A 27,777-nucleotide genomic window follows, 5' to 3' on the forward strand; every position below is an offset into this window, starting at 1 on the left:
ACCACCACACTACCTGCGGTTGCCGAGACTACCTTACCTGAGCACGAGACAACATTATCTACAGCACAGAGACTGTGAGGCAGCAGCAAAAGAATTGTGCCCCAGTCACCAGCCGTATCCTTCTTATTAACTGCGTGTACCAATTATTGATTTCAGCTCTTCAATTTTATAAATCCAATTCATTTTTCCTTACCTGTAGTGCTGACAAGAAAGGACTTCATGTTAAACCAATTGCTTTAATATAGTCATTAATGTTAAGTTAGTATAGTAGTAGTGAGTTTAGTATAGAGTTAAGATTAAGTAAGTTAATTAATTAATAAGGTAGTTACTTAATTAGTTAGGTATAAGATAGTTAAGAGAGTAATTTATTTATAATTATTGTTTACCACTGTTTGGTGAGCTCAAATTTATATTAACTAACTGTATTTCAGTAAAACCATTTACATTGTTTAAAATAGTATATGGTATATAAACAAATATATCTTTTTCAGTAAAGATAAACCTTTGTCCTCCTAAGGGAGTAGCACCCCTTGTTGGATGTTTTTGTTTTAGATTAACCGGACCAGGGTAGCAGGGCCCTGAGCCAGAATATTTTTAAAGCTTCTAGGTTTAGCAAGCCAGGGGCCAAACAAGGACAAGGCATGCCTTGTCACTTGGTATTTCTATATTGTCATACTTTGTATCCAGAAAAAAAGAGGTTGTTGGCTATTTGCCAACTTCATATGGCATGTACATCAACTACAACTATGCAAGTGTAACTATTTATACTCTGTAACAACTATACAAACAAATACTCAGTGTAGTGAAATCAAACTGTGGTCTTACAGACCCACAAATAAATCATCCTCCCGTTTGGTTAAGACAATCACTTGTCCTAGAATCACTGGGCAGGGGCACGCTGCAGTGGATGGGTAAGCAAACCTTCCATTAAGACATCCCCCAGGCTACTTTACTTGTGGAACAGGAGCAGGCACCTGTGTTTTATTTAACATTCAGCCCTTTATTTAAAATCCCACTTTTTATCAAATTCAATCTGGCCTTACCAAGTTTAATTTTTATTGTAGAAGTCTTTTTTACTAAAGGGGAACAAACAACGGGGAGCTACATGGACCCACAGTCATTATTAGACCGGGGTACGGCCCTTCGAGAGACACTGTGCACATCACAGGGCTCGAATAGCAGAGCTCAGTAGTGGGTTGAGCTCTTGTAGGCAGCCATCCTTCCATCAAGACTGTTAAAAAAAATAAAATATTTGGGGTTAAGAATGCCTTCAGATATACATGTCGGAAGTATACATGTGTGCATGGGAAAGAAATGGCCTTTAATGACGTTTGCTGTGGCAGCTCCCACTAACCCTAGCAAACAAGAATGGATTTTTAAAATACAGTTTTTAAAAGGAATGACTGTTTCAATAAAGTTACATTTTGTGTACAACTACTTAGGTTTTATGGTTGGGGGTGTGCTTTTCATTTAATATTTGCCATGGGCTTGATTGTGGCTTTGAGCCTCCCTTACGTTTGGGGGCTAGGTGGACCTGCATTACCTCAATGGGAAGCATTGACAACGATTCCTGGAACACCACAGTCACACTGGTGAGAGAATCACTAGTGGTGCCTTTAATGAGTGCAACATGAACATATATAACATACGATAGCCAGCTAGAATTGTTAGCTGGACCACTGAGACCAGAGCCATGGCTCAGCATCCTTCTACGCCCTGCTCATGAAGTGTTCCCAGTAACTCAAAGGGCCCTGACGCAGTCTTTGTTAGGGTAGGAAGACATTATTTTCTCCCCATTTTCTTCCACGGAAATGTATGGCTGGGTACAATCTACATCTCAGTGGGCATTTTTCCAGCATCTTTATATAATGCCAGTCTTCAACTGAAGACCTGCCAGAGAGCAGCCATAGTGCCATCAGCTCACTGCAATCCAACTGCAACGTATAAAAAAAAAATCAAACAACTTAAAATAATCCATGGCTACGTCTACATGTGAACCCTACATCGAAGTAGCCTATTTCGATGAATAACGTCTACACATCCTCCAGGGCTGGCAACGTCGATGTTCAACACCGACGTTGCGCAGCACCACATCCAAATAGGCCCTGCGAGGGAACATCTACATGCCAAAGTAGCACACATCGAAATAAGGGTGCCAGGCACAGCTGCAGACAGGGTCACAGGGCGGACTCAACAGCAAGTTGCTCCCTTAAAGGGCCCCTCCCAGACACACTTTCACTAAACAGCGCAAGATACACAGAGCCGACAACTAGTTGCAGACCCTGTGCATGCAGCATGGATCCCCTGCTGCAGCAGCAGCAGCCAGAAGCCCTGGCCTACGGGCTGCTGCACACGGTGACCATAGAGCCCCGCAAGGGCTGGAGAGAGAGCGTCTCTCAACCCCTCAGCTGATGGCCGCCATGGAGGACCCCGCTATTTCGATGTTGCGGGACGCGGATCGTCTACACGTTCCCTACTTCGACGTTGAACGTCGAAGTAGGGCACTATTCCCATCCCCTCATGGGGTTAGCGACTTCGACATCTCGCCGCCTAACATCGATTTCAACTTTGAAATAGCGCCCAACACGTGTAGCCGTGACGGGCGCTATTTTGAAGTCGGCGCCGCTACTTCGAAATAGCGTGCACGTGTAGACACGGCTCATAAGGTATAGCACGTCTACTTTTTAAATCCCTTAGTGAGAAAATGCAGACTATTTTGCTAAGAGAAATGGATTTTAAGAATAAAAACAGTTATAGCTATATTCAGACAAGAGGAAAGCTGATCTGGAATTAAAGTTTAAGTGCTGTTTTAATTTGATATGTTGCAATTTGAGACACTTCAAAAATTACAGTGCTTTAAAGTACAGGGGTGGAAATGTCTGCTCTGTGTGATCCTTGAGCAGTGGAGTTCATCACTGTGACTACAGCAGTCATTGTCAGGCATTGTGAGACAGCTGCTGGAGGATTTCTGATTAACACAGGTAAAACAGTAATTACACCAGGCTGGGCAAAATACGGCCTGAAGGCTGGATCTGGCCTACAAGAGCCTCAGTTGACTCCCTGCCTGCTCCATCCCTAGCTGACACTCAGAAAAGCCAGCTGTGGAGCCATGTGTGCATCTGTGAATTCTGAAAGCCCAAAGAAGGAAAAGGCTTCTCAGACTGCCCCATTGGATCCCATTGACCGGTTTCCCATATAGACAGCACATGAAGTACCCCTCCTCCGGGCTCACGGCATTCAGTTCAGAGCACCACACATAGCCCTGAAGCAGCTCTGAGAACAGGTGGGTGCATGCAGAGCAGGGACTCTGGCTAAGGTACCTGCTGAGCTGCTAGCCAGGAGCTGCTGAGGTAAGCACCTCCCAGCCAGAGCCTGCCTCTGGTAACCCAGTTCCTCTCTTACCCCAAACTGCTGCACACCCCTCCTGTACTCCTACCCCATATAACCCAAACCCTTTGCACCTCTGCTCCTGTTTCCATACCTCTTTCCAGACCCTGCACCTGCCCTTCCCCAGTTGACAACCCCCTCCCAGACACTTGAACTCCCTCATGAAACCCTCTTCCAAGTTAGAATTTTCTCGTGCACGCATACCTCTCCCAGACCTTTCACCCCAGCTCCCTGCTCCTGGTAACAACGCAAACCCTTACACCCCCAACCCAGGTCAAAACCCCTTCCAGACTCTGCACTTCCTGATAAACCCCTTCTCTACATCAGAATCCTTTCCTGTATCCATACTGCCTTCTGGACCTTGCACCCCAGTCCCCTGCCTCAGGTCACAATCCCCTCCTTCATTCAAATTCCCTCTCAGATCCCACATTCCCTCTTGCACTTGAGCCCCTTATCTCAAAATCCCTTCTACACCTCACTTCCATCCCAAACCCCGTAACTCCTCCATTAATATCATGGAAGAGTGTGGTCCTTGTGGCACTTACCCAATTCTTCAAGTGCCCACCCACATCAAAACTTATTGCCCACCCCATCTTCACTCACTCTGCATCAACCTCTGCGCATCAACCAAGGCTCAATTCCTCCTAGCGAGGTGGTTTTACTACATCACTATACAGGTCTGTTTACATCAGTGGGAGACAAATCAAGTGTAGACACATGAACAGTTAGGTTGACATAAGGAAGCTTATGCTAACTTCACTCTGTAGCGTAGACCAGGCGTTTCTCTGGCTTCTTACTCATTACAGTGTCAGCTGGGGTCACGACAACCGTTGGTTGAAAGATGGAAATTCTATTCCACAGAAAATGCTAACACTGCGTTGACATACAAATTTAGAATGCAAAGTAGAAAATTTAGAAAGGAAATTCTGAATTTTTTTGTCTAAAAAAAAAAGTCTGACATTTCCACCTGTTTTTTTCCTACACAAAACAGAGAAGCTGCCCTGATTCTAGGGGATTCCCCTGTGGACTAAGGACCTAGGAGCCTAGAAGTTCTGAAGCCTCTGACTGTTTAGATTTTGACAACGTTGCAATTTTCCAATGAAAACACATTCCATCAGAAAATTTCTGACCAGCTCTCACCACCACCACTTTCATAAGGTCATCGTCCTCTCCATCTTGACAACTAAGTGTTGCCGGTTCTCTCATTTTGTTCTGATATATGGTGTTTATTGGAAATCCTGGCTTATTATGTTCTTAGGGCAAAGTGATTATTTGAATGCTTGAGATATCTTGTCACCACTGGACTCTGCAGATTGGGGGGGGGGAAGGCACCACAGCTTTCACAAGCCACCAGACAAAGTATGTGGGGAAGGCCAGCTCTGTACCCCAGACAGAGTGGAGCCTCAGACAGCAGAGGGACTGGAGGCAGACAGTCCTTAGTGCCACTCAGACTGCAACTCAGGGCCTACTCCAAGTACTTTGAGCTGAGCGAAGTGGTGCTCCAGTGCTCTGGCAGCAATTTAAAGGGCCTATAGCAACAGTAGCAGTAGCCATGGCCAGGAGTTCTGGGCCCCTAAGAATTGCCAGGCCACACCCAAATTGTGCCAATACTTCACCTTCAACACTTCTGAGATTCATCCCTCTCTTTCCACCCACACAGCTACATCCCTTTTTCAGGTATGCAATATATTCTGCCTTGGCACATCTGAAATGCTTGTCTCTGGACCCAACATCCAGGCCCCCTGTAGCCTACATGAAAAGCTGCAGTGAAAGTCTTCCTCCTTGCCCATCATTTGCTCATGTAACTTCCATGTCCAAAGCCCTCTGATGGCTCCCTGTCCACATTCATACACATCAGTGCTTATTATTATTAAGAATTCCTGTTTCCACCTAGGCTATGTATAGATAAAAGGGATTGTGTCAGAAACCCCACCCCATCCCCACCACAACTCTTCCCTTCATCCCCCTCACCCTTCCCTGACCCCTGCACAACAAAGAGGGACATAGGTGTACTGAACAGGAAAAACAATTGTGCTAAAGAAATGGTGCAATACAAAGCTATTTACAACAAACCCGAGTGCAGTGAACTATTTACAAGCGGGGCAGGGCTTGAGACAGGGGGTGCGGGAGGGACTCAAAACATGGACAGGGTTGGGATGCCAGAAACCCGAGAGGGAGTGGGAGCCCAAGGGACACTGACTCGGGATCCCTTCCCACCATGGATTTGGGGCCCCCATCAGGGCTAGATTGGGGCCAGGACCCGGGGGAGAAACAGAGGCAATAGGGCTGTGGCAAGGTCAGGGTGGGCAGGGGGGATTTGCGGGACAGGGGGACAGCTGTGGCCCTCAGCAACTGGAGCAGGTCCAGGACACCCTGCAGGATGGCCAGCAGGGGCAGGTCGGTGGATGCAGGTGGCTAGGCCATAATGTACCACCAGATGCCAGAGTCAGTGTCAAACTGCGACATGAGTTGGTCCCTGGCCCCCAAGCGCCATTCTGTGTCGTCTGACAGCCACCGCTCCGTTATGCACGTCATGATCCAGAGGGCAGCATTGTGGTCCCACTGGAGGTCCTCATACATGTGCCAACAGTGGTGAGGTGCAGGTGGCCCAGACCTCAGACAGTGTGAGGAAGATGAGGAGAGACAGTGAGTCATTCACACAACACAGCCCCTAACGCCCTGTCCCTTGACCATGAGCAGCAACCAACGCCCCACCAGACCAAATGACGGGGATTTCCTGGGAGCACTGGCATGTGGGGCCTGCACAGTCAGCCCTGCCCCATGGGGTCTCCTCAGTGCCTCTGGGACCATGCTGACCACAGTGCACACACACACACACCCTGCCCAGACAATGGCCTAGCAGCCAAGGGGGGAGTCTGTCCACAGAGAGGTCCCCTCAGGAGTGGCAGGTGAGCCGGGAGCAGTCTGGCCCTCCCCGGGCCCCCCCCACTCCACACCTGTGGATTGCAGCTATGTCCACAGAAGCAGGTGCTGCTGCTTGCCCAAAAGCATGCTCAAGTGCTGGGCATCACACCCCTCAGTGTGTCTGGGGTTGGGCAAGTGCCCCTGTGGCCAGCCTGCTTTCAGCCATGGCAGGTACAGGAAGACTCCCTCTCCCCAGGGTTCAGGGTTTGTATGGCCTTCCATAAGGCTGGCAGCAGGATACCGCCCATGGCTGGGGTCTGTCTGCTGGGTCCAGGTGGCATGCACTATCTTGCACATGGTTTCATGTGCCGGGATCACAGTGCAAGGTCCCACCTGAGCCGGCTGGGTGATGCTCACAGCATGCACCATCGGTGTCAGCCTCCCATGCCCTGGGGTGTGAGATGCATGGGGTACTCACCAGAGGGACCCTTGCCCAGCGCTGAAGATGCCTTGACGTGGCCTGGCTGGCAGGGACCAGGTTCAGGCTACTGCTGGCCTCAAATTCCATGCCTGGCTCTAGAGGGGCTTGGGGCTCAGAAGCCTCCTCCTCTTCCTCCTGAGGATGCTCCTGCTGCAGTCGGTGGGGCCTCAAGTGCCATGTCCACACTGTGGTCTGGTGGGCATGTGTTCCTCCCCTCCCCCACCAAGAAGATGTGGAGCTCACGGTAATAGCGGCAGATAGCAGGTTGTGCCCCAGAACATAGGGCAGCATCCTGGGCCCAGACATAGCCCTGGTGAAGCTCCTTAACCTTGGCCCACACCTACTTCATGGTGTGGTGGGGGGTGGCCCTTTTCAGCCAGGGTAATAGCCATCTGGGTATATACCAGGGCATTGTGATGCTTGGCCTTGGGGTCTTGGAGGGTCTCCTGCTTCTCCTCCTCCTCCTCCTACAGGTTCAAAAGGGCCTGGATCTCAGCCCTGGTGCAGGATGCGGCCTGCCTCTTGCTGCCTCAGGGTGACTCCTAGGAACACTCAGGCTGGTCCTTCTAGGGTCCAGGGGAATTGCAGGGTGCCTGCTGCTCAGCCATGGTGCTGTGCTTTAGAGAGGGTATGGCCGTGAAGGTGTGGGGGACTGCAGCATGCTGCTTGTCTGCTTCTACACTCTCAGATTTCTGTCATGGGGTTTACCAGCCTCTCTGAGGCTTTAAGAATGACCACAGCGGGAACCATACAGCACTGATTGCTGTGGACAAGGTGTCCCCTGGGGTAACTGTGCGGCGCCCTAGAGGCCTTTTCTGTGGACAGAAGGCCCACCAGAATCTCCAGACTGGCATTTTGTCAAAAGATCTGTGTCAACAGCTGTGTTCTTCCTCATGGGTAGCGAGGAACAGCTGTCGAAAAAAGCACTGCATTCTGTCGACTTACTGGCTGTGTCTACACGTGCCCCAAACTTCGAAATGGCCATGCAAATGGCCATTTCGAAGTTTACTAATGAAGCGCTGAAATGCATATTCAGCGCTTCATTAGCATGCGGGCGGCAGCAGCGCTTCGAAATTGACGAGCCTTGCCGCCGCGCGGCGCATCCAGACGGGGCTCCTTTTCGAAAGGGCCCCGCCTATTTCGAAGTCCCTTTATTCCCATAATAAGGGGACTTCAAAGAAGGTGGCGTCCTTTCGAAAAGGAGCCCCGTCTGGATGCGCCGCGCGGTGGCAAGGCACGTCAATTTCGAAGAGCCGCTGCCGCCCGCATGCTAATGAAGTGCTGAATATGCACTTCAGCGCTTCATTAGTAAACTTCGAAATGGCCATTTGCATGGCCATTTCGAAGTTTCGGGCACGTGTAGACACAGCCACTGTCAACAGAAGGCTCTTGGGAATCTGGACGCTCCACGGATTTTGTCAACAAAATGGCCATTTTGTTGACAAAACTCTCTAGTCTAGACATAGACCTACTTACAATTTTCTCAATCTCTTTTAATCTGAATTTTTTCAGGATTGGACTTTAGATGAAGATCCTGTCTCCCCATTCCTCTCCAAAAAACAAAACAAAACAAAAAATAATCCTACGAAAGTCCAAATAAAATCCTTGATTTTGAGATTTGATTACGGTTTCAAAAATAAAATGTTTTCATGTTGTAAAATTTCCTAACTTAACCTCAATTAAAACAAGCATTTCACAGTCACATTAGAATGCTCAGTGCATATGTATTTTCCCTCCTTCCATACTAGGACTCCCACAAGCCTTCTCATAAATAAAAAGACTGCCATAAAATAAATAATTTACTGGATGATCACAAAACAGTTCTCCATTGACTAGAAAACCACATTACACCTGCCATTTAAATTAAACAAGTGCTTGTGATGGAGTGGAAAATTACAGCAGGACAAAATCTGACCACCTTTATATCCTGAGTACATAGATAGACACAGTTGTTCTTTAAAAGAAAGATTGTTCATCACAGCATCTAATAAAGTAAGATGCACAATGTCAAGCAAATAGCAAAACCTCTCTTTTTAAAAGAATAACAAACCACACTAAACCTAGAGATGTAGATTGTGTCAAAGATAACCAGCAAACTGTGTAACTGTTGGGATAGTACTACAGCGGCAACTTTTAAAACAGGCAGTGTTACACCATCTATATTATTATGTAACAACATTGTAACAGTCATAAAAGAAAATGCAGATTTTAGCTTATAATATTGCTAAGAACACTCCAATTTAAAATGCAGGGAGAGTTACACAAGCAGCAGCAAAAACAACGAGGCACAAGATAAAATTCCCCAGGAAATGTGTCTTCCTCTAGAAGACAGGTTTATCCACATTTTAGAAAAACCTAGAGATTACTTTTTACTTAATACTCCATAAGATGATTACAGCTATTTGTGGAGCTTTAATTCCTGATAGAAGCAAAATAATGTTTCGTAGAGATGAATCCAGAAAAAAAATAGAAAAAAAAACAAAAAACAAAAAAAAACCGCTCTCATAAACCTCTTCAATCTATTCTCATTCACCCAAATAATCTTTTTAGCCATAAAATCATGCACTTTTCCTAATGAAATGAAGTCCTGATAAATGTACAACAGAGGTCTTTTGAAATAATTTGCAGTAAATTGTATGTACTGCATCATGAAAACAGATACAGAACACAAAGAATAAAATTCAAGAAAATGTTCAGGAAGATGTCTCAGATCGCCAGATGATTAGATTTAATAGTTCTGAATTAAAAAACTTCAACTCACAAACAGAAAAGACTGTCAAACAAAGATAAGCTATTCTACCTGGACACAGTAGCTGTGTCTACACGTGCACGCTACTTCGAAGTAGCGGCACTAACTTCGAAATAGCGCCCGTCGCGGCTACACGTGTCGGGCGCTATTTCGAAGTTAACTTCGACGTTAGGCGGCGAGACGTCGAAGTCGCTAACCCCATGAGGGGATCGGAATAGCGCCCTACTTCGACGTTCAACATCGAAGTAGGGAACGTGTAGACGATCCGCGTCCCGCAACGTCGAAATTGCCGGGTCCTCCATGGCGGCCATCAGCTGGGGGGTTGAGAGATGCTCTCTCTCCAGCCCCTGCGGGGCTCTATGGTCACTGTGTGCAGCAGCCCTTTGCCCAGGGCTTCTGGCTGCTGCTGCGGCAGCTGGGGATCCATGCTGCAGGCACAGGGTCTGCAACCAGTTGTCGGCTATGTGTATCTTGTGTTGTTTAGTGCAACTGTGTCTGGGAGGGGCCCTTTAAGGGAGCGGCTTGCTGTTGAGTCAGCCCTGTGACCCTGTCTGCAGCTGTGCCTGGCACCCTTATTTCGATGTGTGCTACTTTGGCGTGTAGACGTACCCTCGCAGCGCCTATTTTGATGTGGTGCCGCACAACGTCAAAGTTGAACATCGACGTTGCCAGCCCTGGAGGACGTGTAGACGTTATTCATCGAAATAGCCTATTTCGATGTTGGCTTCACGTGTAGACGTAGCCAGTATGTGCCAAATATGCATTTTCCATCTGTAAAAGCACAATACAACATTTGGCTTTGGTCCTTCTGTTGATACAATCAATCTACAGTTAAAGATGAAGAGCTACAGCTGAAGATAAAGACTAGAGACAATGCAGTATAGGTTTCGTGGCTGGGAAAGAGGGGAGTCAAGCAAAACATTTCTTTGGCTTCCAGTGCTCAAACAGTCAGGGCTTTGTGGGGGCATGTGGTCCCAGCAGTCCCCAGTACTATTTTAGCAACACCGGAGATGATGCCTTTACAACTTCAGGAGCCTCATTACTGCTGGGCATTCTATTCTCTGTGAACTGTTCTGTGGGGTTAGGTGTATGACAGCTGGGTGATGGAAGTATGAGGAGGAAGACAAGGAGGAAGACAGTGGTCACTAAGCAGAGGGGAAAATGAATGAGAGGCTAAAGCAGTAAGGTAGCAGTTTGGTGATTCAAACTGTCTGCAGATCCATTAGCCAAAGCATGCATGGCAGGAGCAGGAGAGATCACTGTGACATGGCCATCCCTGCTCCCACTTCCAGGAGAACTCAGGAGCACTAGATTACAGTGAACCCCACACCTTCACTCAGCACATAGGGCAGGATTCCACAAATAAGAGCAGGCCCAGAGTCCACAGGTTTATCAGGCAGCAGCACAGTAGACTCAGGGAAGGCAAGGTGGTCTGCACCACCCCACAAGGATTCCTCTGACATCTGTATCAAAACAAAAAGCAGTCAAATAGCACTTTAAAGACTAGCAAAATAGTTTATTAGGTTAGCTTTCGTGGGACAGACCCACTTCTTCAGACCATAGCCAGACCAGAACAGACTCAATATTTAAGGCACAGAGAACCAAAAACAGTAAGCAAGGAGGACAAATCAGAAAAAGATAATCAAGGTGAGCAAATCAGAGAGTGGAGGGGTGTGGGGGGGAGGTCAAGAATTAGACTGGGCCACGTATGCAGACAAGCCCCTATAGTGACTCAGAAAGTTTCCATCACAATTTAAACCATGTGTTAATGTGCCGAATTTGAATATAAAAGCCAGCTCGGCTGTTTCCCTTTCCAAAAAGGTGCGATAATTCCTTTTCAGTAACACACATACCTTTAGGTCATTGACAGAATGCCCCATTCCATTAAAATGTTGACTAACTGGTTTGTGGATTTGGAGTGTTTGGATGTCTGTTTTGTGCCCATTGACCCTTTGTCTAAGGAAGTTAGAAGTCTGTCCAATATACAAAGCATCTGGGTATTGTTGGCACATGATGGCATATATGATGTTATGGTCTGAAGAAGTGGGTCTGTCCCACGAAAGCTCACCTAATAAACCATTTTGCTAGTCTTTAAAGTGCTACTTGACTGCTTTTTGTTTTGATACTGTATAGACTAGCACGACTTCCTCTCTGTTACTATTCTGACATCTGTAGTGACTTGAATTCCACAGTTACTGACATCAGAGACTTTCTCGGAAAAAGGGGAAAGGTTCTCAGCTGGAAAGCTAAGGAGGGTGGGTTAAGGCAGGATAAGGCCAGGTGCCAAGTTTAGCCAGGATTGTAGTGGGGCTGAAAAAATAAAATAAAAAGTTCTGAATGCAATAATTAATCTGGGTCTGTGGATGAATTAAGTCTGAGATAAATAACAGCCCACAGAGGGACTCATGCAATACACATCCCTCCTTACCCTAACCAGTTTGATTGCATGCCTTTCTCTCCACTTTCTGTCCATGTATTACCTTCTTAGACTGAACACTCTTTGAAGCTAAAACAACTTATTCCTACATGCCTATACAATTCCTACTCCATTTTGGGTACTTACATAATACAGATAAGCATGATTTTCTGAAGTAGTGCACAGTAAACTTCTTCATATCTGGCAGCCTGGGAACCGGGAAGTTGCCAGACATTCTAATATTCTGGTTAATAGAGAGCAGCTGGGGTGGGGCATAGCTGGGGGTCAGTGGCCCCCTCCAATAACAAAGTTCAGCTCCCCCGCCCGCACCCTACCGCCAGCTCCCACTCAACTGCTGCCCCTACCTTGTTGGTGAGGATGGCATGGAGCCAGTTGAAGATGATGCCAGGGGGTTGTTGCACTGCACAGGGAGCTGCTCTGGGCAGTGGACACTGGGCAGGAAAGCAGAGGAGCCTGATGGCTGCACACACAGGCAGCATGGAGGGATGCAGGGTGGGCACTAAGCAGGCCAGCCCCAAGCGGCAGAACACTGCTCATGGGCTCTGTTCTGCTCTCTGAATAGTAGGCATCCTTCAGTCTGCAATAGACTATGGATCGCGCCCTTTATAGTTTCAACTGAGCACTTCATTTACAGCATCTACTGTGACTATGAAGACCCATACGAGAGTGACAGTCCTTGCTGCATCTCTTGCAGATGTGGTGGGTGTCTGGCAAGTCCTTAGTGTGCTTTCTGTGTGCTCGCTTCTCCTCTGCTAGCTGTCTGATCCTCATCTCGCCCTTCTGAAGGCCCTTGTGTAACCCCTGCCTCCATCTGCTGCGGTCGTCTGCTAGTTCTTCCCAGTTGTCCAGCTCGATGTCTACCTCTCTGAGGTCTCTCTTGCAGACATCTTTGTAGCGCAGCTAACAGGGAAGGGAGCAGCTCTCTGAATACTCAGAGTAAAAAGCGGCATCATGGCTGGGGTTTGTCAGTTACGCCAGTTATCTGAGCATTCCAGTTGCTCAAATACCAGTTAAAAAAGAGGGATAGCTCAGAGGTTTGCACGCTAGCCTGCTGGGGATTGGAATGCAGGGGACTGTACTAGATGACCTTGCAAGGTCCCTTCCAGCTCCATGAGATAGGTATATCTCCATATAATCTTTTTTGTTCTTATTAACTAGTGTCCCTATAAAACTGGGACATCTGGTCACCCTCTTGGTAGGGCTTAAATATTGCTGATTTGGCCCATCAAGTAATTATTAATAGTAGAACTCCACATGTGAATGTTTGCATCTGTCCAGAAGTGTTCAGGTTAACAGTTCAGTAAGAAAACTTTATTGTGGTTTATCTATTACGCCCTAAACTTTCAAAAGTGAGTAAGTGCTTCACTTTGTAAATGTTCAACTTGAGGAACCTTAAAGGAAACTGACATTTGGAAAGTGTTAAGCACCAACTCTCTAAAAATCAGCTTCCTGTATGATGTCTCAAGTTGAGTACCCAAAAATAGAGCCATTCCAAATAATTTGTCATTTTTGAAAATTCATGCCAATAGCAAAATTATTTCAGACTTACGAGGAAGCTGTGAACACAGCAAAACAGAGAAGAGAACTAGAGAATTGGAGTCTGCATTAGATGTTTCACTGTATGCCATGTAATGCATGGATAAAGGAGGCTAAAACAGATGTCATCAAAGTGGTTTTATGTGATATACTGATTATGTAAAAACCTTATTACTGATTATATAATAATATGTGCTTATGGTTTTAAAATATTGATGGGAAATCACATTTTTGTCAGTCAAGAAATGAGGAAAAAGAGTATTTGGGTGGTAGGGAAAAGGGTCGAAAGTAATAAAAATTAAAACACCAGGTTTTACTTATGAAATATTGCTCAATCTGTTTTCTTAAGCTGTTTTCTTTCTACTTTCCTTCTGCATATATGAAAAGTAATGTAACTTAATCATTTGTTCAAAGTGCTGTTTTTTGTTGGCTATTCATAACATCTTACAAAATTAAAGTATAGCCACCCCACAAAACATAAACACAGACAGCATTAAAGGATTATTTTGAAGCACTGCAGGTATAGGGTTCTCGAAATAACAATTTCAAGTGTTCATTAATAGACAAACAGTGTTCCAACAAATTGAATATGTAATCTGTGGACATTTGTATATTCTTAACTATTTCCACACAAAAACAAGAGGAAATTTACGCAACAATCTTTGTTCTTTAGTTCATACGTACTGATATTTTTTCAAGGCATGTAATATACATTTTGTGTGATTTTATTTATATTTTAATGACACATATATCCATTAAAAAGGACGAGAAAGTTATAAAGAAAGACCAATCCACAGACTTGGGAGAGACACTAGAATACTGAAAATTATTATAGTTTCACAATCATTATTGCCATTTGCAGAATAGTTTACAGACTGGCAAAACAGTGTGTGCTGTACTTCTCATAAATGCAACAAAATTACTGACATAGAGTATAAACCCTGCAGAGCAGGGTGTTTATGTGGTGTGTTTTGGCTTTTCCCATCATAAATTATCTCTCAACACATTGCTATAGCTTAGATTTGGCTCTGACTCAAACCTCCAATCAACAGAAAAATCTGGATATATATATATATATATATATATATATATATATATATATATATATATATATATATATATATATATATATATATATATAGGGCCAAATCTGCAACCTTTATCCAGTATCTCCATCCTTTGGGGAAGTCTAGCTCCATCAGCTACATTTCCACAGTGGGCCTGCAGTGTAATCATCAATTCTTTCTATGACTGCACAGCCTTGGCCAGGACATTGAGATCTATACTGTAGCTCCTTGTAAAGGAATAAAGCTATTACATTCTCAATCATTTTGTAAGAACATCAGCATATCATACACTTAAATCAGTAACTATTTTTATTTACAAGTGTATCGGATCTTGAAGTCCATTGGTCAGGGAAATACTGATGCCTCATCAAGCGTATTATAATTGTGCTATATCAGACTTATTTGATTCACATTAATAAAATAAGGCTTTTAAACAGGCCCACTTCTTCAGATGATCCCCAAAAGTAACTGGTGTTGAGGCAGAGGAAGCACAGTTTCATCTAGTATTTTTCCTGAATTATTCCTTAATGTATTTGATTACCAACTTTCTTCTGCTAAAAATAAACATGAAGGTCACAAAGAGATTTCAAGTTACATACAATCAGAGGGAATTTTGCTGTGCACTTCAGTGGGCTAGAATTTCATTTCTTAAACTTTTATAAAAAAATATAATATACCCTACTCTTTCAAAGTCTCCAATCAAATTGAGAAAAGAAAATATACTCATTTTGGCAATGACAAACATACATTCCAACATTTCAAGAAGTTTCTGCTTACCTTCCCTTTCTAGTAATTGAGCAAGTGTTTGTATATAATATTTAGACAATTTCTTACAGTCAGACTCTTAAAGAATAGTTCCAGTTTCTCACCTCTTTGTCAGATCATTTTGTATGAGTTAATCAGGCAGTGGTCAACTAAGACACAGTAATGGAAACAACCTTATGCTTTCAACATCCAAAAGCATAAGTCTAACTGTAGCAAATAAAGCATTATGCGTAGGTACCTACCTATTAGTGCCTGGAATAAGCTGCTCTTAAAGATGCACATCACTTTTTTAATGGCTTTTTTCAGTTGTTGCTCTTCCGGTGTCTTCAGCTTTTTACAATATTCCTCTAGAAGCACTAAAGCTCGATCAGTATCTAGAAATGAATCATTAAACAAGTCTGTTTTATGGAGTCAAAAGATTCAGAAATTCAGGTGTTTTAACTGACATTTCCCTTGGTCATTTATTCACAAAATTAAAACAAACTGCTTTCATTAAAATGCTACCTAAATCTAGAGACTGTAGTCTATACTTCTTACCTAGTAGTAGAGGTAAAATGGGCAAAATTAACATGACATGAAGGCCACAAGACTTCATTGAGTATCTGAGCTCTGACATGCAAACAGAAACTTACCTTTCCAATGGCTTATGAAACAAACTTTAACCTCTAACAATTTAGGAATATCTCAAGGTGAAAATGTATGTGTTCAAAAGTTTAAATTATGAATGTAATCCTGCTCTCACTGACATCAGTTGATGCATCACCACAACTTATGCAGAAAATACAAAATTAAAAACAATAATCAGTAGTGGCAGCTAGAAGGAAAACTGGGCCTGACCTACATTTGGAGACAAGCTAAAAGCAGTGCTTTTTTGTGCCAGTACTATCCAGTACTGAGTACCAGCACCTTGGCAGATCCAGCCATGGGACTGACTGGGGTGAGGAGCAGGGAACTGGCTAAAAGCATTCGCTGTTTTAATTGTTGAAAGTAGAAGACTTGATTCCCTCTCTTCTGAGTATGGAGCTAAAGAAAGGAAGGTCTCCAAGAATTTGAAATATATCCCATCTCTCGGTTACATTACCATCCATCTGTCCACCAAAAAAAAAAAATGGTGCTTCATGGCAGAATGAAACTCATATATTAATTCAGTAACAGAAATCCTGTCTTTCTGTGGGAGTTTAAAGGAACAAGGGCTCTGATTCTCCACTGCTTGGCAGCTTGTGAGGTCATTTATACAAAGTGAGTGTAAAAGGGATATAGAATGTAACCAAATCATAATGACAACATTTTATAGTCAATCTGTGCAGATGTAAATGGCTATACAAGGTGCAAGACAGAGGAGAATCAAGCCCCATGTGTTAAGTGTCCCTGAGGTGTTTGTACTACTCCTCTAGGAATTGTGCTTCCTGGGGCAACTTTTGGCTGGAAACAGTGAACTGGAGCCAATGGGAACCACGAGGCTCCAGGGATATGGAACATTTAGGAAAACAAAGCAGCTCAGGCCCACTAGAAGCTTTCCCAAAGCAGGTCTGTGGTTCACTTTAAGAAACACTGTGCCCTAGAGGAATAATTTTGACCCCAAATAAGCAAAAGTATCAAACCGGCTTCATGGATGAGCTCAGTTCCATTCCTCCAAAAGCCCTGCTAACACTATATCATAAATGTGCATTCCCCTTCCACCACTGTCTTTGTGTCCCCCAGCTCTCTGTCCTGTCCTCTGTAGAATCCAGGATTAAGTATTCTCCAGTGATACTGTCGACAGAACTCAGCACTTTTGTTGATAGCCTTCTGTCTCTCCCCCATGAGGCAGAACGCCTTTCTGGACAAAATCTGTCGACAAAAAAAAACTGTGTAGACGCCTTGGGGCCCCTCTGTCAACATACAGGGCTTCCAGGTCACCGGGCAGCCCCATCTGTTGTGCTTCTGGTTGGCTTCTGTAGACAAAGCAGATTGACAGAGCAATCTGCTTTTGTGTGTGGCCATGATCTGTTGACAGAAGATTTGTCAGAAGATATCTTCCGACAGTAACTTTTGTCAACAGATTGCTGTAGTGCAGATGTAGCCCTAAGGTCTCATTTCTCACAAGCCATCTCATAGCAATAGGACGATGGTAGTTCATACCTTCAGCTTCTTCCCATCTGTTCCAAACGTGTGGGGAATAGATTCATCTTCCTGAACCCAAGAGTAGACAAGCTGGACTCTTTCCTCATGCTACCCCCGTGGCTTAGCAGGTTGTGCCTCTCAACTTGTAAATGGAGTCTTCGTGAACCTGTTGTCATGTGCCTACTCACAGGAAGTAGGAGGAAATGCTGAGTTTCCTGCTGCTACTTCAGAGAGCAATGTTGTTAGGGTTAAACCTGGACCCCTGCTCCCTTGCTTGCCTCCTGGATCTGCCACAAGCACAAAGCTGGAGGCCAAGAAAAAGGAGCAGGGTTCAAGTTTGGGACTGGTTCGGTTAAATATCATCATCAACAATTTAGGTCAGTGTTTCTAAAACCGTGTTCCATGAACAACTTACAGGCGGGCCACGAGCGTTTGGAAAAATACACTGATGGTATATATTTTCTGTTATTGAAACCAGATACAATGTTACTTCTAAACTGCTATGATATCTAACTAAGTTAATTCATTATGGTTTTGCTGTATATGTTGCTGTTCATTTTTTTCTTTTGGGGGGTTTTTTGGTCTGATAATTTTTTCAGAAAATTTTCATAGATATTCCAGATAAAAAATATTATTGTTTGGTGTTCTGTTTTCTCAAAATTTAAGAAACACCAATTTAGATAATGGCACAAAGAATGGACTACAAAGTTTGTGGGTGACACCAATGGGGGAGGGGTTGCAAGTGTTTTGGAGGATGAGATTATAACTTAAAATGATCTGGACAAACTGGAGAGCCGTGTCTACACGTGCACAAACATTCAAAAGAAGTGGCCCTTTTTCTAAAGAGCAGGAGGAGCATCCACACGTGTAAACCCCTCTTTTGAAAGAAAATCGAAAGAATGGGGTGCGGACTTCGAAATCTGAACCCTGATCCTGTATCAGGAAGATTGCTTCCTTTCAAAATACTAAATCGAAAGAGTACATGTGTGGATGCTTCATAGTCCGCTCTTTCGAAATACAGGTCTGCCATGGTGCCGGTCAGCTGGAGCGTGGGGCCGCTCCAACCGGCAGCCATGGGGGTGTATGGTCCCTGCATTCGGCTGCCTTAAAGCCACATGCACGCAGGAAACCTGTGGCAGGAAGCTGAAAGCGTGCTAGGAGCAGCTCCCCCACGTGCCCCAGCTGCACACTCTAGCACCAGCATGGCCAGCAGCCAGCCCCCCCCCACGAGCCCCACGGCCCCCCCCTCTAAGGCCCCGCAGGGCTCCCAGGGGAAGGAAAAAAAGGGGACCCTCTTGGATGGAGCGGGAGCTGCAGGACCTCCTCGGCCTCTGGAAGGACAAGGAGGTCCTGCACCACATGGGGATCAAGCGGTGCAATGCCGCTGCCTTCGGCTGCCTGGCGCAGGGCCTCCACACCAGGGGCCACCCACAGTGTACCACAGAGCAGGTATGCTCCAAGGTAAAATTGCTGCGCCAGGGCTATGCCCAGGCCAGGGACCAGGCCGAACACTCCAGGGCAGTTCCAGTGACATGCCCCTTCTATAGGGAGCTCTGGGGCACCCTGGGTCCCCAGGAGACCTCCCCACCCCTGGTGTTCCTGGACACCTCCGCCAAGGAGCTGCAGCTGGCGGAGGAGGAGGAGGAGCAGCCCAGACAGGGGAGGGAAGGGGAAGGAACCACCGAGTGGTCGAGTGAGGAGGGGGACCTCACGATCGTTATCTCCTCCCACTCCTCCAGCCGCGCGACCAGGAGGTAGACATCCCCAGACGTTGCCGAGGGACCCGCCGGTATGTACAGGGAGGGGTGCACACCTGCTCCACAGGGTGGGGCGACGCAACGGCTAGTTGCCCACACACAAGACTGGTGGTCCCGGCCACACACAGGCCAGCCCCCATATGGGATGCGGCACCCCGCGGTGGCGCACCAGTGATGCCCAGCACCCACCCTCAGTGGACAGCGCTGCAAGCCACACAGGGGTGGCGGAGGTCAGTGCCGGACAGCTCTTGGGGCCCGCACACCGCAGACTGGAAAGAGCCACCTGCAAGAGAGACCCCTGGATGCACCCCCAGGCTGGAAGGCCCAGCCTGTGGGGGGCGGGTCAGTGACCCTGGGGCGTCAGTATCCTTTGGGGGGGGTGGCGACCCCATGGAGTGGGGTCAGGCAGGTGGGCCACAGCCTGGTTCCCTCCGTCCAGGGCACATTACTGACATGCTCGCAGCCCACCACCCCTGCCCCGGAATGAGCGCCTCGCCCCCCCCGCAAGTTAGGTTGCCCCCATACATAGTTACCAACAAAAATAGTTAGATAAATGTTTCTTTTATTGTTCACCACTCCGTGCTGTGCTCCTCAGGGGGACAGTGGGTGGGGGATGTGTGGGTGTAGTGCTGGTGGGGGTGGGTGGTGGATGTGCGTGGGGTGGATGTACATGTGGGTCAGAGGTGGCCATCAGCAAAGGCCTGCCTGAGGGCCTCCCGGATGTGGTGGCCATCCTGGTGGGCCTGGCGGATGGGGGCTGTGCCCGGCTGCTCATAGCCAGCGCTGGCCGGAGGGCCCCCTCCAGGGACACAGGCATCCCACTTTCCCTCCACGACATTGTGGAGGATGGAACAGGCATCCACCACCTGAGGCACATGGAGGACCCCGACCTCCAGCCACATGAGGAGGCACCTCCACTTCCCCTTTAGGTGCCCAAAGGCCCGTTCCACCACATTGCGGGTGTGGTTGAGGCACTTATTGAATGCCTCCCAGGTGGGGTCGAGGTGTCCCGTGTACAGCCTCATGAGCCACAGCTGCAGGGGGCACAGCGCATCTGCCACCATGCAGAGCGGCATGGTGACATCCTCCGCCACCGGGATCTCCCACTGGGGGACAAAGGTGCTGGCTCCCATGCGCCAGCAGAAGCCGAGGTTTCGGAAGACCCAGGCATCCTGGGTGCGGCTGGCCCAGCCCACATAGAGGTTGGTGAACTGGCCCCTCACGTCTACCAGGGCCTAGAGCACCACCAAATGGCAGCCGTTTCAGCTGATGTACTGGCCGGCGCTGTGTGTCGTGGTGCAGATGGGGATGTGCGTGCCATCCAAAGCACTGATGCAGTTCGGAAAGCCCAGGTCCTGGAAGCCAGCGATGGTGTTGTCCAGATCCCAAGGTGGACAACCCTATGGAGTAGCATCGTGTTGATGGCTCTGACGACCGGCAGTGGGGAGGGGGATACATGCTCTAGTGCAGGTGTGGCAGCCATTTCCTCCCACCTCGGGCCTGTTCTGCCCCGCTCCCATCCAGACCCCGCCCCATCCAGACCCCTGCCCCCCCTCCCATCCAGCCCCTGCCCCATCTGTCCCCTTGCAGTGGAGGGTTCCCCTTGCCCAAGCTCCCCCACCCACCCAGCCCCACCTTACCTCCATTAACTACAGCCCCGACGGTGGCCTTGCCCACCCCGAACCGCTGTCTCACAGAGCAATAGGAGTCCAGGGTGGCCAGCTTCCAGATGGCAATCATGAACCATTTCTCCAGGGTGAAGGCTGGCCATATGGAGGTGTCCTAGTGCCAGAGCGTGGGGGCAAGCCAGTGGCAGATCTCCTCAAAGGTCTGCCTTGACATGTGAAAGTTAGGCAGCCACCTTTCCTCGCCCCACTCCCCTAGCACAATGTGCTCCCACCAGTAGGTGCTGCTGGCGTGGGTCCAGAGGCATTGGGGCACCCGGGGGGGGGTGCCTGGCGGTGCCCCGTGAGGGGGGAGCCCTGAGGCCCCGGGGGGACCGCCCAGCCACCCGATGAAATCGGTTGCAGCTGCGGTGATGGTGTACAGCACTGCCATCAGGGCGTCCATGAGTGGGCCTCCCATGAGTGGGCTCTGCTGGGCCGGGAAAGGCTAGGCAGCATGTGGCTCATGCGGAAGGGAGGACGGAGGGAGGGGCCCTTTAAAGGAGGCAGCTGGCTGCGGCCCCGGAAGGGCTTGTTGGCCACAGGACCCCGTCCGTGGAGTTTCCTGCCTCCCTTCTTTTGAAAGAGGGCTTGAAACCGTGTGGACGTTCTCTTTCAAAAGACCTTAACGGCACTTCAAAAGAGTGGATCGAAGTGCCAATCCAAAAAAATGGTGGCGGGTGCTCCCTTTCAATGGCCGCTATTTTGACTGCCAAACTTCGATTTTCGCCCTTTCAAAAGGGCATTCACGTGTAAACACAGCTGAGCAGTGGCCTGCGGTAAACAGGATTGAAATTCAACATGATTAAACGCAAAGTACCTCGCTTACTAAGAAACAATCAGTTTCACATGAAGTGGAAAATAGCCACTAGGAAGCAGTAATGCAGAAAGGGATCTACAGGTCATAGTAGACCACTACCTAAATATGAGCCAACAATGTGATACTGTTGCTTAAAAGAAAAGAAAAGAAAAGAAAAGAAAAGAAAAGATCATTCTGGAATGTATTATCAGGAGTATTGTAAACAAGACAAGGAAAGTAATTCTTCCACTCTACTCTGCGCTGATTAGGCCTCAACTGGAGTATTGTGCCCAGTTCTGGGTGGCACATTTAAGGAACTATGTCAACAAATTAGAGAAGGTCCAGAAAAGAGCAACAAAATTATTAGAAAATATGACCTATCAGGGAAGATTGTTTAATTGTGTTTGTTTAATTTGGAGAAAGGAAAATTTATAGGGGACATAACATCTTTTAAGTACTTAAAAACTGTTTCAAGGAGGAGGAAGAAAAATTATTCTCCTTATTGTCCGATGTTAGGACTAGAAGCAATGGGCTTAATTTACAGGAATGGAGGTTTAGGTTGAACATCAGGAAAATCTCCTGTCAGGTGGTTAAGCAATGGAATAAATAGCTTAGGGAAGTTGTGAAATCTCCATTATTAGAGATTTTAAAGCTCAAGTTAGACACATCTGTCTGTGATGGTTTAGATGGTGCTTGGTCCTGCCATGGGTGCAGCAGATTGGATTTGATGGCCACTTGAGGTTCCTGCCAGTTCTGTGATTCTAGAACATGGTTTCCCAAACTGGGGAGTGTGCTACCCTGGGGTGGGAGGCGTGAGACAACCCAGCCCCCATGCATTATTCCCCCCACATTTTGCTTCTGGCTCTCAGCCCCCGCCATTTTAAATGGGTGACCTGGTGCAACCACCATAGAAAGCAGGCAGCTGGCAAAGACCTACGTGCTAAGGTGACTGAGTGTGGGTTGAGGGGGAGGGTGGCAGCAGGCGGAGGTTCGAGTTAGATGGTGGGGCTGGGGGTGCCTGGCTCAGGTAAGGGGATGGGGATGGAGTAACAGCAGGGGGCTGGTGGTGCCTGGCTTTGTGAGAGGGGAGGGGCTCAGGTAGGCAGCTCACAGGGCTCAGGTAGACAGCTGGCTTGCAGGATTCACATGGCTCGGGCAGCTCAGGCTGGCAGGTGGGAGGCTGGTCCCAGCAGCGCGGGGCTCAGGCAGGCAGGTGGGCAGCTGGCCCCAGCACCTGGAGGGCGAGCGGGTGGCTGGCCCCAGCGGTGCAGGGCTTGGGCAGGCAGCTCTGGCAGTGCAGGTCTGAGGCGGGTGTGCTGCTGATGCAGGCAGCTCTGGTGGCTGGCATGGGGCTCAGGCAGCTGGCCAACTGGGGCTGCACCAGGCACCTGCAAGGGGTCAAGAAAACTATTTGTGCTCATTTTTAATTTTTAATCACATTTTTATATCAAGTTTTTTGTGTTTCTTTAAATTATTAATTGTATTTTTTGTTAAAAATGGGGTTGGATGATGGTAAAGAAGAGGTGGGGGGAACACGAGGGTTTCTCAAAAATCAAGAGGGGCATGATGTCAAAAACTTTGGGAACCACTGTTCTAGAAGTTACATCAGTGCCCAAATGAAGTCTGGGGCATCCATTCCTTTGCTTTCTTTGGAAAAGCTAAACTCCTGGCTTTAAGTTATTCATAGTACTTTTTGTATGAGTCAGGCTGTTACCGACCTCCCAAATCCTACCCAAATTACAGCTCAAATAACTGCATGCCAGCCTAATGTCCTAAAGTGAAGCATAAAGTTGCTGTGAATCTTTAAACAGCCTGCTGCCATTTTTGTAATGTAACATATGCCTAACTTTACCTTTTATTGCACACCTCCTACAAAATTCTAAATGCCTAAATGCCTTCCTCTTTTAACTATACAGGTGCTGAGTACCCTCAGTGTCTGGAAAGTTTGAGTAGTATGAAAGCTAAGACATTCAAGTACAGTAGTGCCTCAATTTACATGCAGGTTGCATTCCCACACACCTTCACATAACTTGAATTTCACATAAGTCGGGGGCAGCTTTTTTGTCCAAAGAAATCCACATTCTGCAGCTGGAGAAGCAGCAGGAGCACCTGGAGCTCCCTTTGAAAGGTAAGTCCTGGGTTTGCAGGGTCTGTTGGGGAGAATTAAGCCTAGCAGTGGGTTGGGGCTGTGTGGGGATAAGCCTGGGTTGGGGAGTGGAGTTGAGCAGGAGTCATGTGCTGGGGGTTGAACTGAGGTGGTGGGGCGGGGGTTGATCTAGAGCCACACACAGTGATGGTGAGCCAGAGCTGTGCTCAGGTAGTGAGCCAGGCCACAGCAGGGTTTGAACTGGGGCCAGAGGGGCTGAACTGGGGCTGCAAGCAGGGGGATTGAGCCAGAGCCACATGCAGCAGGTTGAACCAAGGCATGGTGGCTGAACCAGAGTTGCGCATGGGGGTGGTGAGCCCAAGCCGTGTGTAGTTGGGGGGGGAGGGTTGAACTGGAGCTGTGGGCAGGGTGGGAGGTAGAACCAGAGCTGCAAGCGGGGGTGGTGAGCTGGAGCCATGCTTGGGTGGTGAGCCAGCAGGGGGTTTGAACTGGGGCCAGGGTGTAGGGATTGAGCCAGAGTCATGCTTAAGGAGTAGTGAGCCAGAGCCACAGCCAGGCATGGGGGGTGGGGGCGGGTTAGCCCAAGCCCTATGCTAGTGATGAGTGGGGCTGGGGAGTAAACCAGAGCCTTGTGAAGCTGTGGGGGGTTGAGACAGGGCTGTGTGGGGGGTGGGATTTTGAGTTGCGCTTAACTCGCATTAATGCGAAATAAGAGCAACTCAAAATCACACATTTGAGGGTTTACTGTAATATTGGCATGGGAAGGATTGTCTGGATTGCACCTCAATTGTTCAGAAAGGCATTCCTGTCATAATATGTAGTCAAATTAAACACAAACCTCAGCAGTTGAAGTTCAATATGTTCACTAGATCACAAAAAAAGGCTGAGTGCTGGTTTTCAAAAAGAACGGATTTATAGGTTATGTGGGATGAGAATATTCCCATCATTAGACAGTTTACATTTTAGCAGCCAAAATAAATACCAGCAAGTACCTTCCTGTATAAATGTTTGATAATGAAACAGCCCAGCAATTGTCACTCTTTCCTAAGGCTATGTCTACACTACGAAACAAAACTGATTTTATAAAAGTCAACTTTTACTTTCCACAAATGTTTAAAAAGTCAACTTAATATGTCTCCATTCTCTTACCTATGTTCAACTGCATGAGCAATGCATTGTGGGTTCCTATCCCACAGTGCCTGTCACCCTGTTGCGTTCTGGCTTTTTGTGCCTGTGACTTGTGAGAAAAAATGAGCCGCAAGTGTTTGTGGGTGTCTGATCTTACCATCCCAGAACGCAAAGCATCCACCCTCACCCCTGTTGGAAAACAAAGAGCTGGCCCAATTGATTTCATGCTTTTTTCAGGCCACTTTCCCAAATCCTGGCCCTGGCTCATTTTGCTATGTGGCGCGAGCATGGATCCTCAACAACTTACAGCTGTTGCACAGTGTGTTATGACCACTTCCTGAAGTATCATGGAGTATTTATTTAGACAAAGTCAGAGGGAGGATGAGTTAGCTGAGGAGGAAGAGGATGAATCTGATGATGAAACTGAAGAAATGGAGACCAGGAATGTGGAACTGCTGGCTTCCCTGGATGTATTGCTTACAGTGGAATGTCATTTCTGGAGACGTAAAAGCACTTCACAGGGGTGGGCCCACATTATTTTGGAAGTCTAGGAAGACCAGCAAGGGCTGCAGAATTTTGGCATGTGCAAGGCCACTTTCATGAAACTTCGTGATTTGCTGTCCCCCTCCCTGAAGTGCAACGATACCAGAATTAGACCTTCTTTGACTGTCCACAAGCGAGTGGCAATTGCTCTGTGGAAGTTTGGAACACTCAAAAGCTACCAGTCAGTGGGAAATCAATTCGGGCTAGGCAGATCTATAGTGGTGGCCATGGTGATGGATATAGCCAATGCCAAGTGTCACCATCTGATGCAGAAAACTATGACTCTTGGAAAAGTCCAGTACATAGTGGATGGCTTTCGTGCCATGGGGTTTCCTGACTGTGGTGGGGCAATAGACGGAACACACATCCCCACCAGAGCCCCAGACCACCTGGCTTCAGAATACATTAACCGCAAGGGGTACTTCTCCCTGGTGTTCCAGGCATTGGTGGATCATCACAAAGGTCCTTACACAGACATCTATGTGGGATGGTTGGAAAAGATGCACGAAACATGCATCTTTAGAAATCCAGCTCCTCCATTGGACTTTCTTCCCAGACCAGAAAATCAAGTTTGGCAATGTAGACACGCCTATAGTGACCCTTGGTGACCCCGCTTACCCTCTGCTCCCTTGCCTAATGAGGCCATACACAGGCAGCCTGGACCTCAGCCAGGAGCACTTCAATTACAGGCTAAGCAGGTGCAGAATGGTGGTGGAATGTACCTTTGGCCATTTAAAAGCCAAATTCAAGTGCCCCTTGACCCATTTGGACCTTTCCCAAACCAATGTCCCCACCGTGTTTGCAGCACAATGTATTCTCCATAACATATGCAAATCTAAGGGGGATAATTTCATGCCAGCCTGGACTGAAGAGGCAGATTCCATGAGCACGGCTTATGCACAGCTGGACACAAGGGCATTCACCAATGTACACGCAGAAGCAATGGCAATTAAGGAGGCTTTGAAAAGTAACTATATGAATAAGCAGACAGCCACATGATTCTGGTGCATTTAAATATTGTGACACCACTCCAATTCCTTATATGTGCTTGACCTTTATGAATGAACCTCCAAGTGCTCTCCACCCTATGTGAACCAATAAATACCACTGTGGTTTTCAAGAAAACATTCTTTTTATTTTGGGGTGGGAGGGTTAGGGTTAAGGGGTAGAAAAAAGAAGGGAATCCTGGCATCACATGTAGTGGAATGTGAGCCTTTTGCAGCATGGAGAGGTATTGGAAGTGGTGCAAGAGATTTGACCTACCCCACTGAGTCTGGGGTCCCCAACAAGGGTGTGTGTGTGTGTCAAGCCATAACCAGGGGAGGCCGGGCAACATGGTGTAGAGTCTGCATAATGAGTCCTGCAGAAGGTGTCTCTCCACAGCTCCAGTGAGGAACACAGGATCTCGGTTTGCTCCCTGACAGTCATCAGGAGCTCTGCTGAGTCCTCTTTCCTGTATTTGAACACACTTTGGTGACACTGCAGGATGCTCTGTCGCCATTGCTATGTCCACTTTTGATTGGAAGCAGCTCTGGCTCTCTCCCTCTCAGCCTTCTCCAGCTGCTTCAGAATAACATCCTGTTCAGATCTTTTTTCCTCCTCCTCGTGGGAAACTCATCTCACCCACTGACACTGCCTGCTGAAGATAGGGAAGGTCAAAATATAGATACAATTTTTACATTTGACACAAAGTGCTGACTCATAGAATGAATGGGTCTCTGTTTGACAATCACCACAACTTTTGTTTTCCAAGGCTACTTTTGGCTTCTGAAGGATGACATTAAATCAGCCTCTTCAGAACAGACGCTATTACTTATCCATTTCACTGTGGACATGGTAAGATCTTGGCAGTTTATGAATGGGGAGAGGGGTTGAAACAAATCCCTGTAATGTGGACATTCAAAGTGAGGAACGCCCATGCTGGACATGTCCAGGAGCAGGATCTACATTGCCCGGCAGCCACATGGCGAGGAGGAGGGATCGATCCATCCAGATGCACGGAGGACTCAGTGGTGGTCATCCCTGTAAACTGTAAAGTGCACAAAAAAAGTTTCTCTACACCTTCTCAGCAATCCTGTGACAGGAAAAAGCCAGCAGCATGGTGGAAGGGGAGAAAGCCAGGTGAGCCCGCTAGCCATGCAGAAGTGGGAGATAGAGAGCCCACCAGACACATGATGTGGCAGGGCAGTCCTTTTAGAAATGTAAATGGTCAGGAAACAGTGCAAAAAAGTCTAATCAAAATTCCTGTGCTGCTTCTAGGCTGCAATAAGAGACATCTGCCTCTGAAGAATAACAGAAAGTGAAAAAGAAAATATGCTCATGCTGTGTGAGCACAGGGTTCGAAAATTTGCCAGAATGCTGTGTAGCACCAGAATACCAGACTACTTAC

General features: G+C 47.3%; 1 protein-coding gene across 1 annotated transcript in view; it reads right to left on the reverse strand.

The window, feature by feature from the left end:
- The window catches only part of DLG2 (discs large MAGUK scaffold protein 2), a 1,656,639-nt gene that overhangs the window by 1,608,645 nt on the left and 20,217 nt on the right, over positions 1–27,777 (reverse strand). Inside the window, exon 2 of the mRNA XM_074983573.1 lies at positions 15,530–15,661. Within this exon, the coding sequence (XP_074839674.1) occupies positions 15,530–15,661 (132 nt within the window). The remainder of the gene's footprint in view (positions 1–15,529; positions 15,662–27,777) is intronic.

This window comes from Carettochelys insculpta, chromosome 1 (assembly GCF_033958435.1).
Source record: "Carettochelys insculpta isolate YL-2023 chromosome 1, ASM3395843v1, whole genome shotgun sequence".
Classification (NCBI taxonomy): Eukaryota; Metazoa; Chordata; order Testudines; family Carettochelyidae; genus Carettochelys; species Carettochelys insculpta.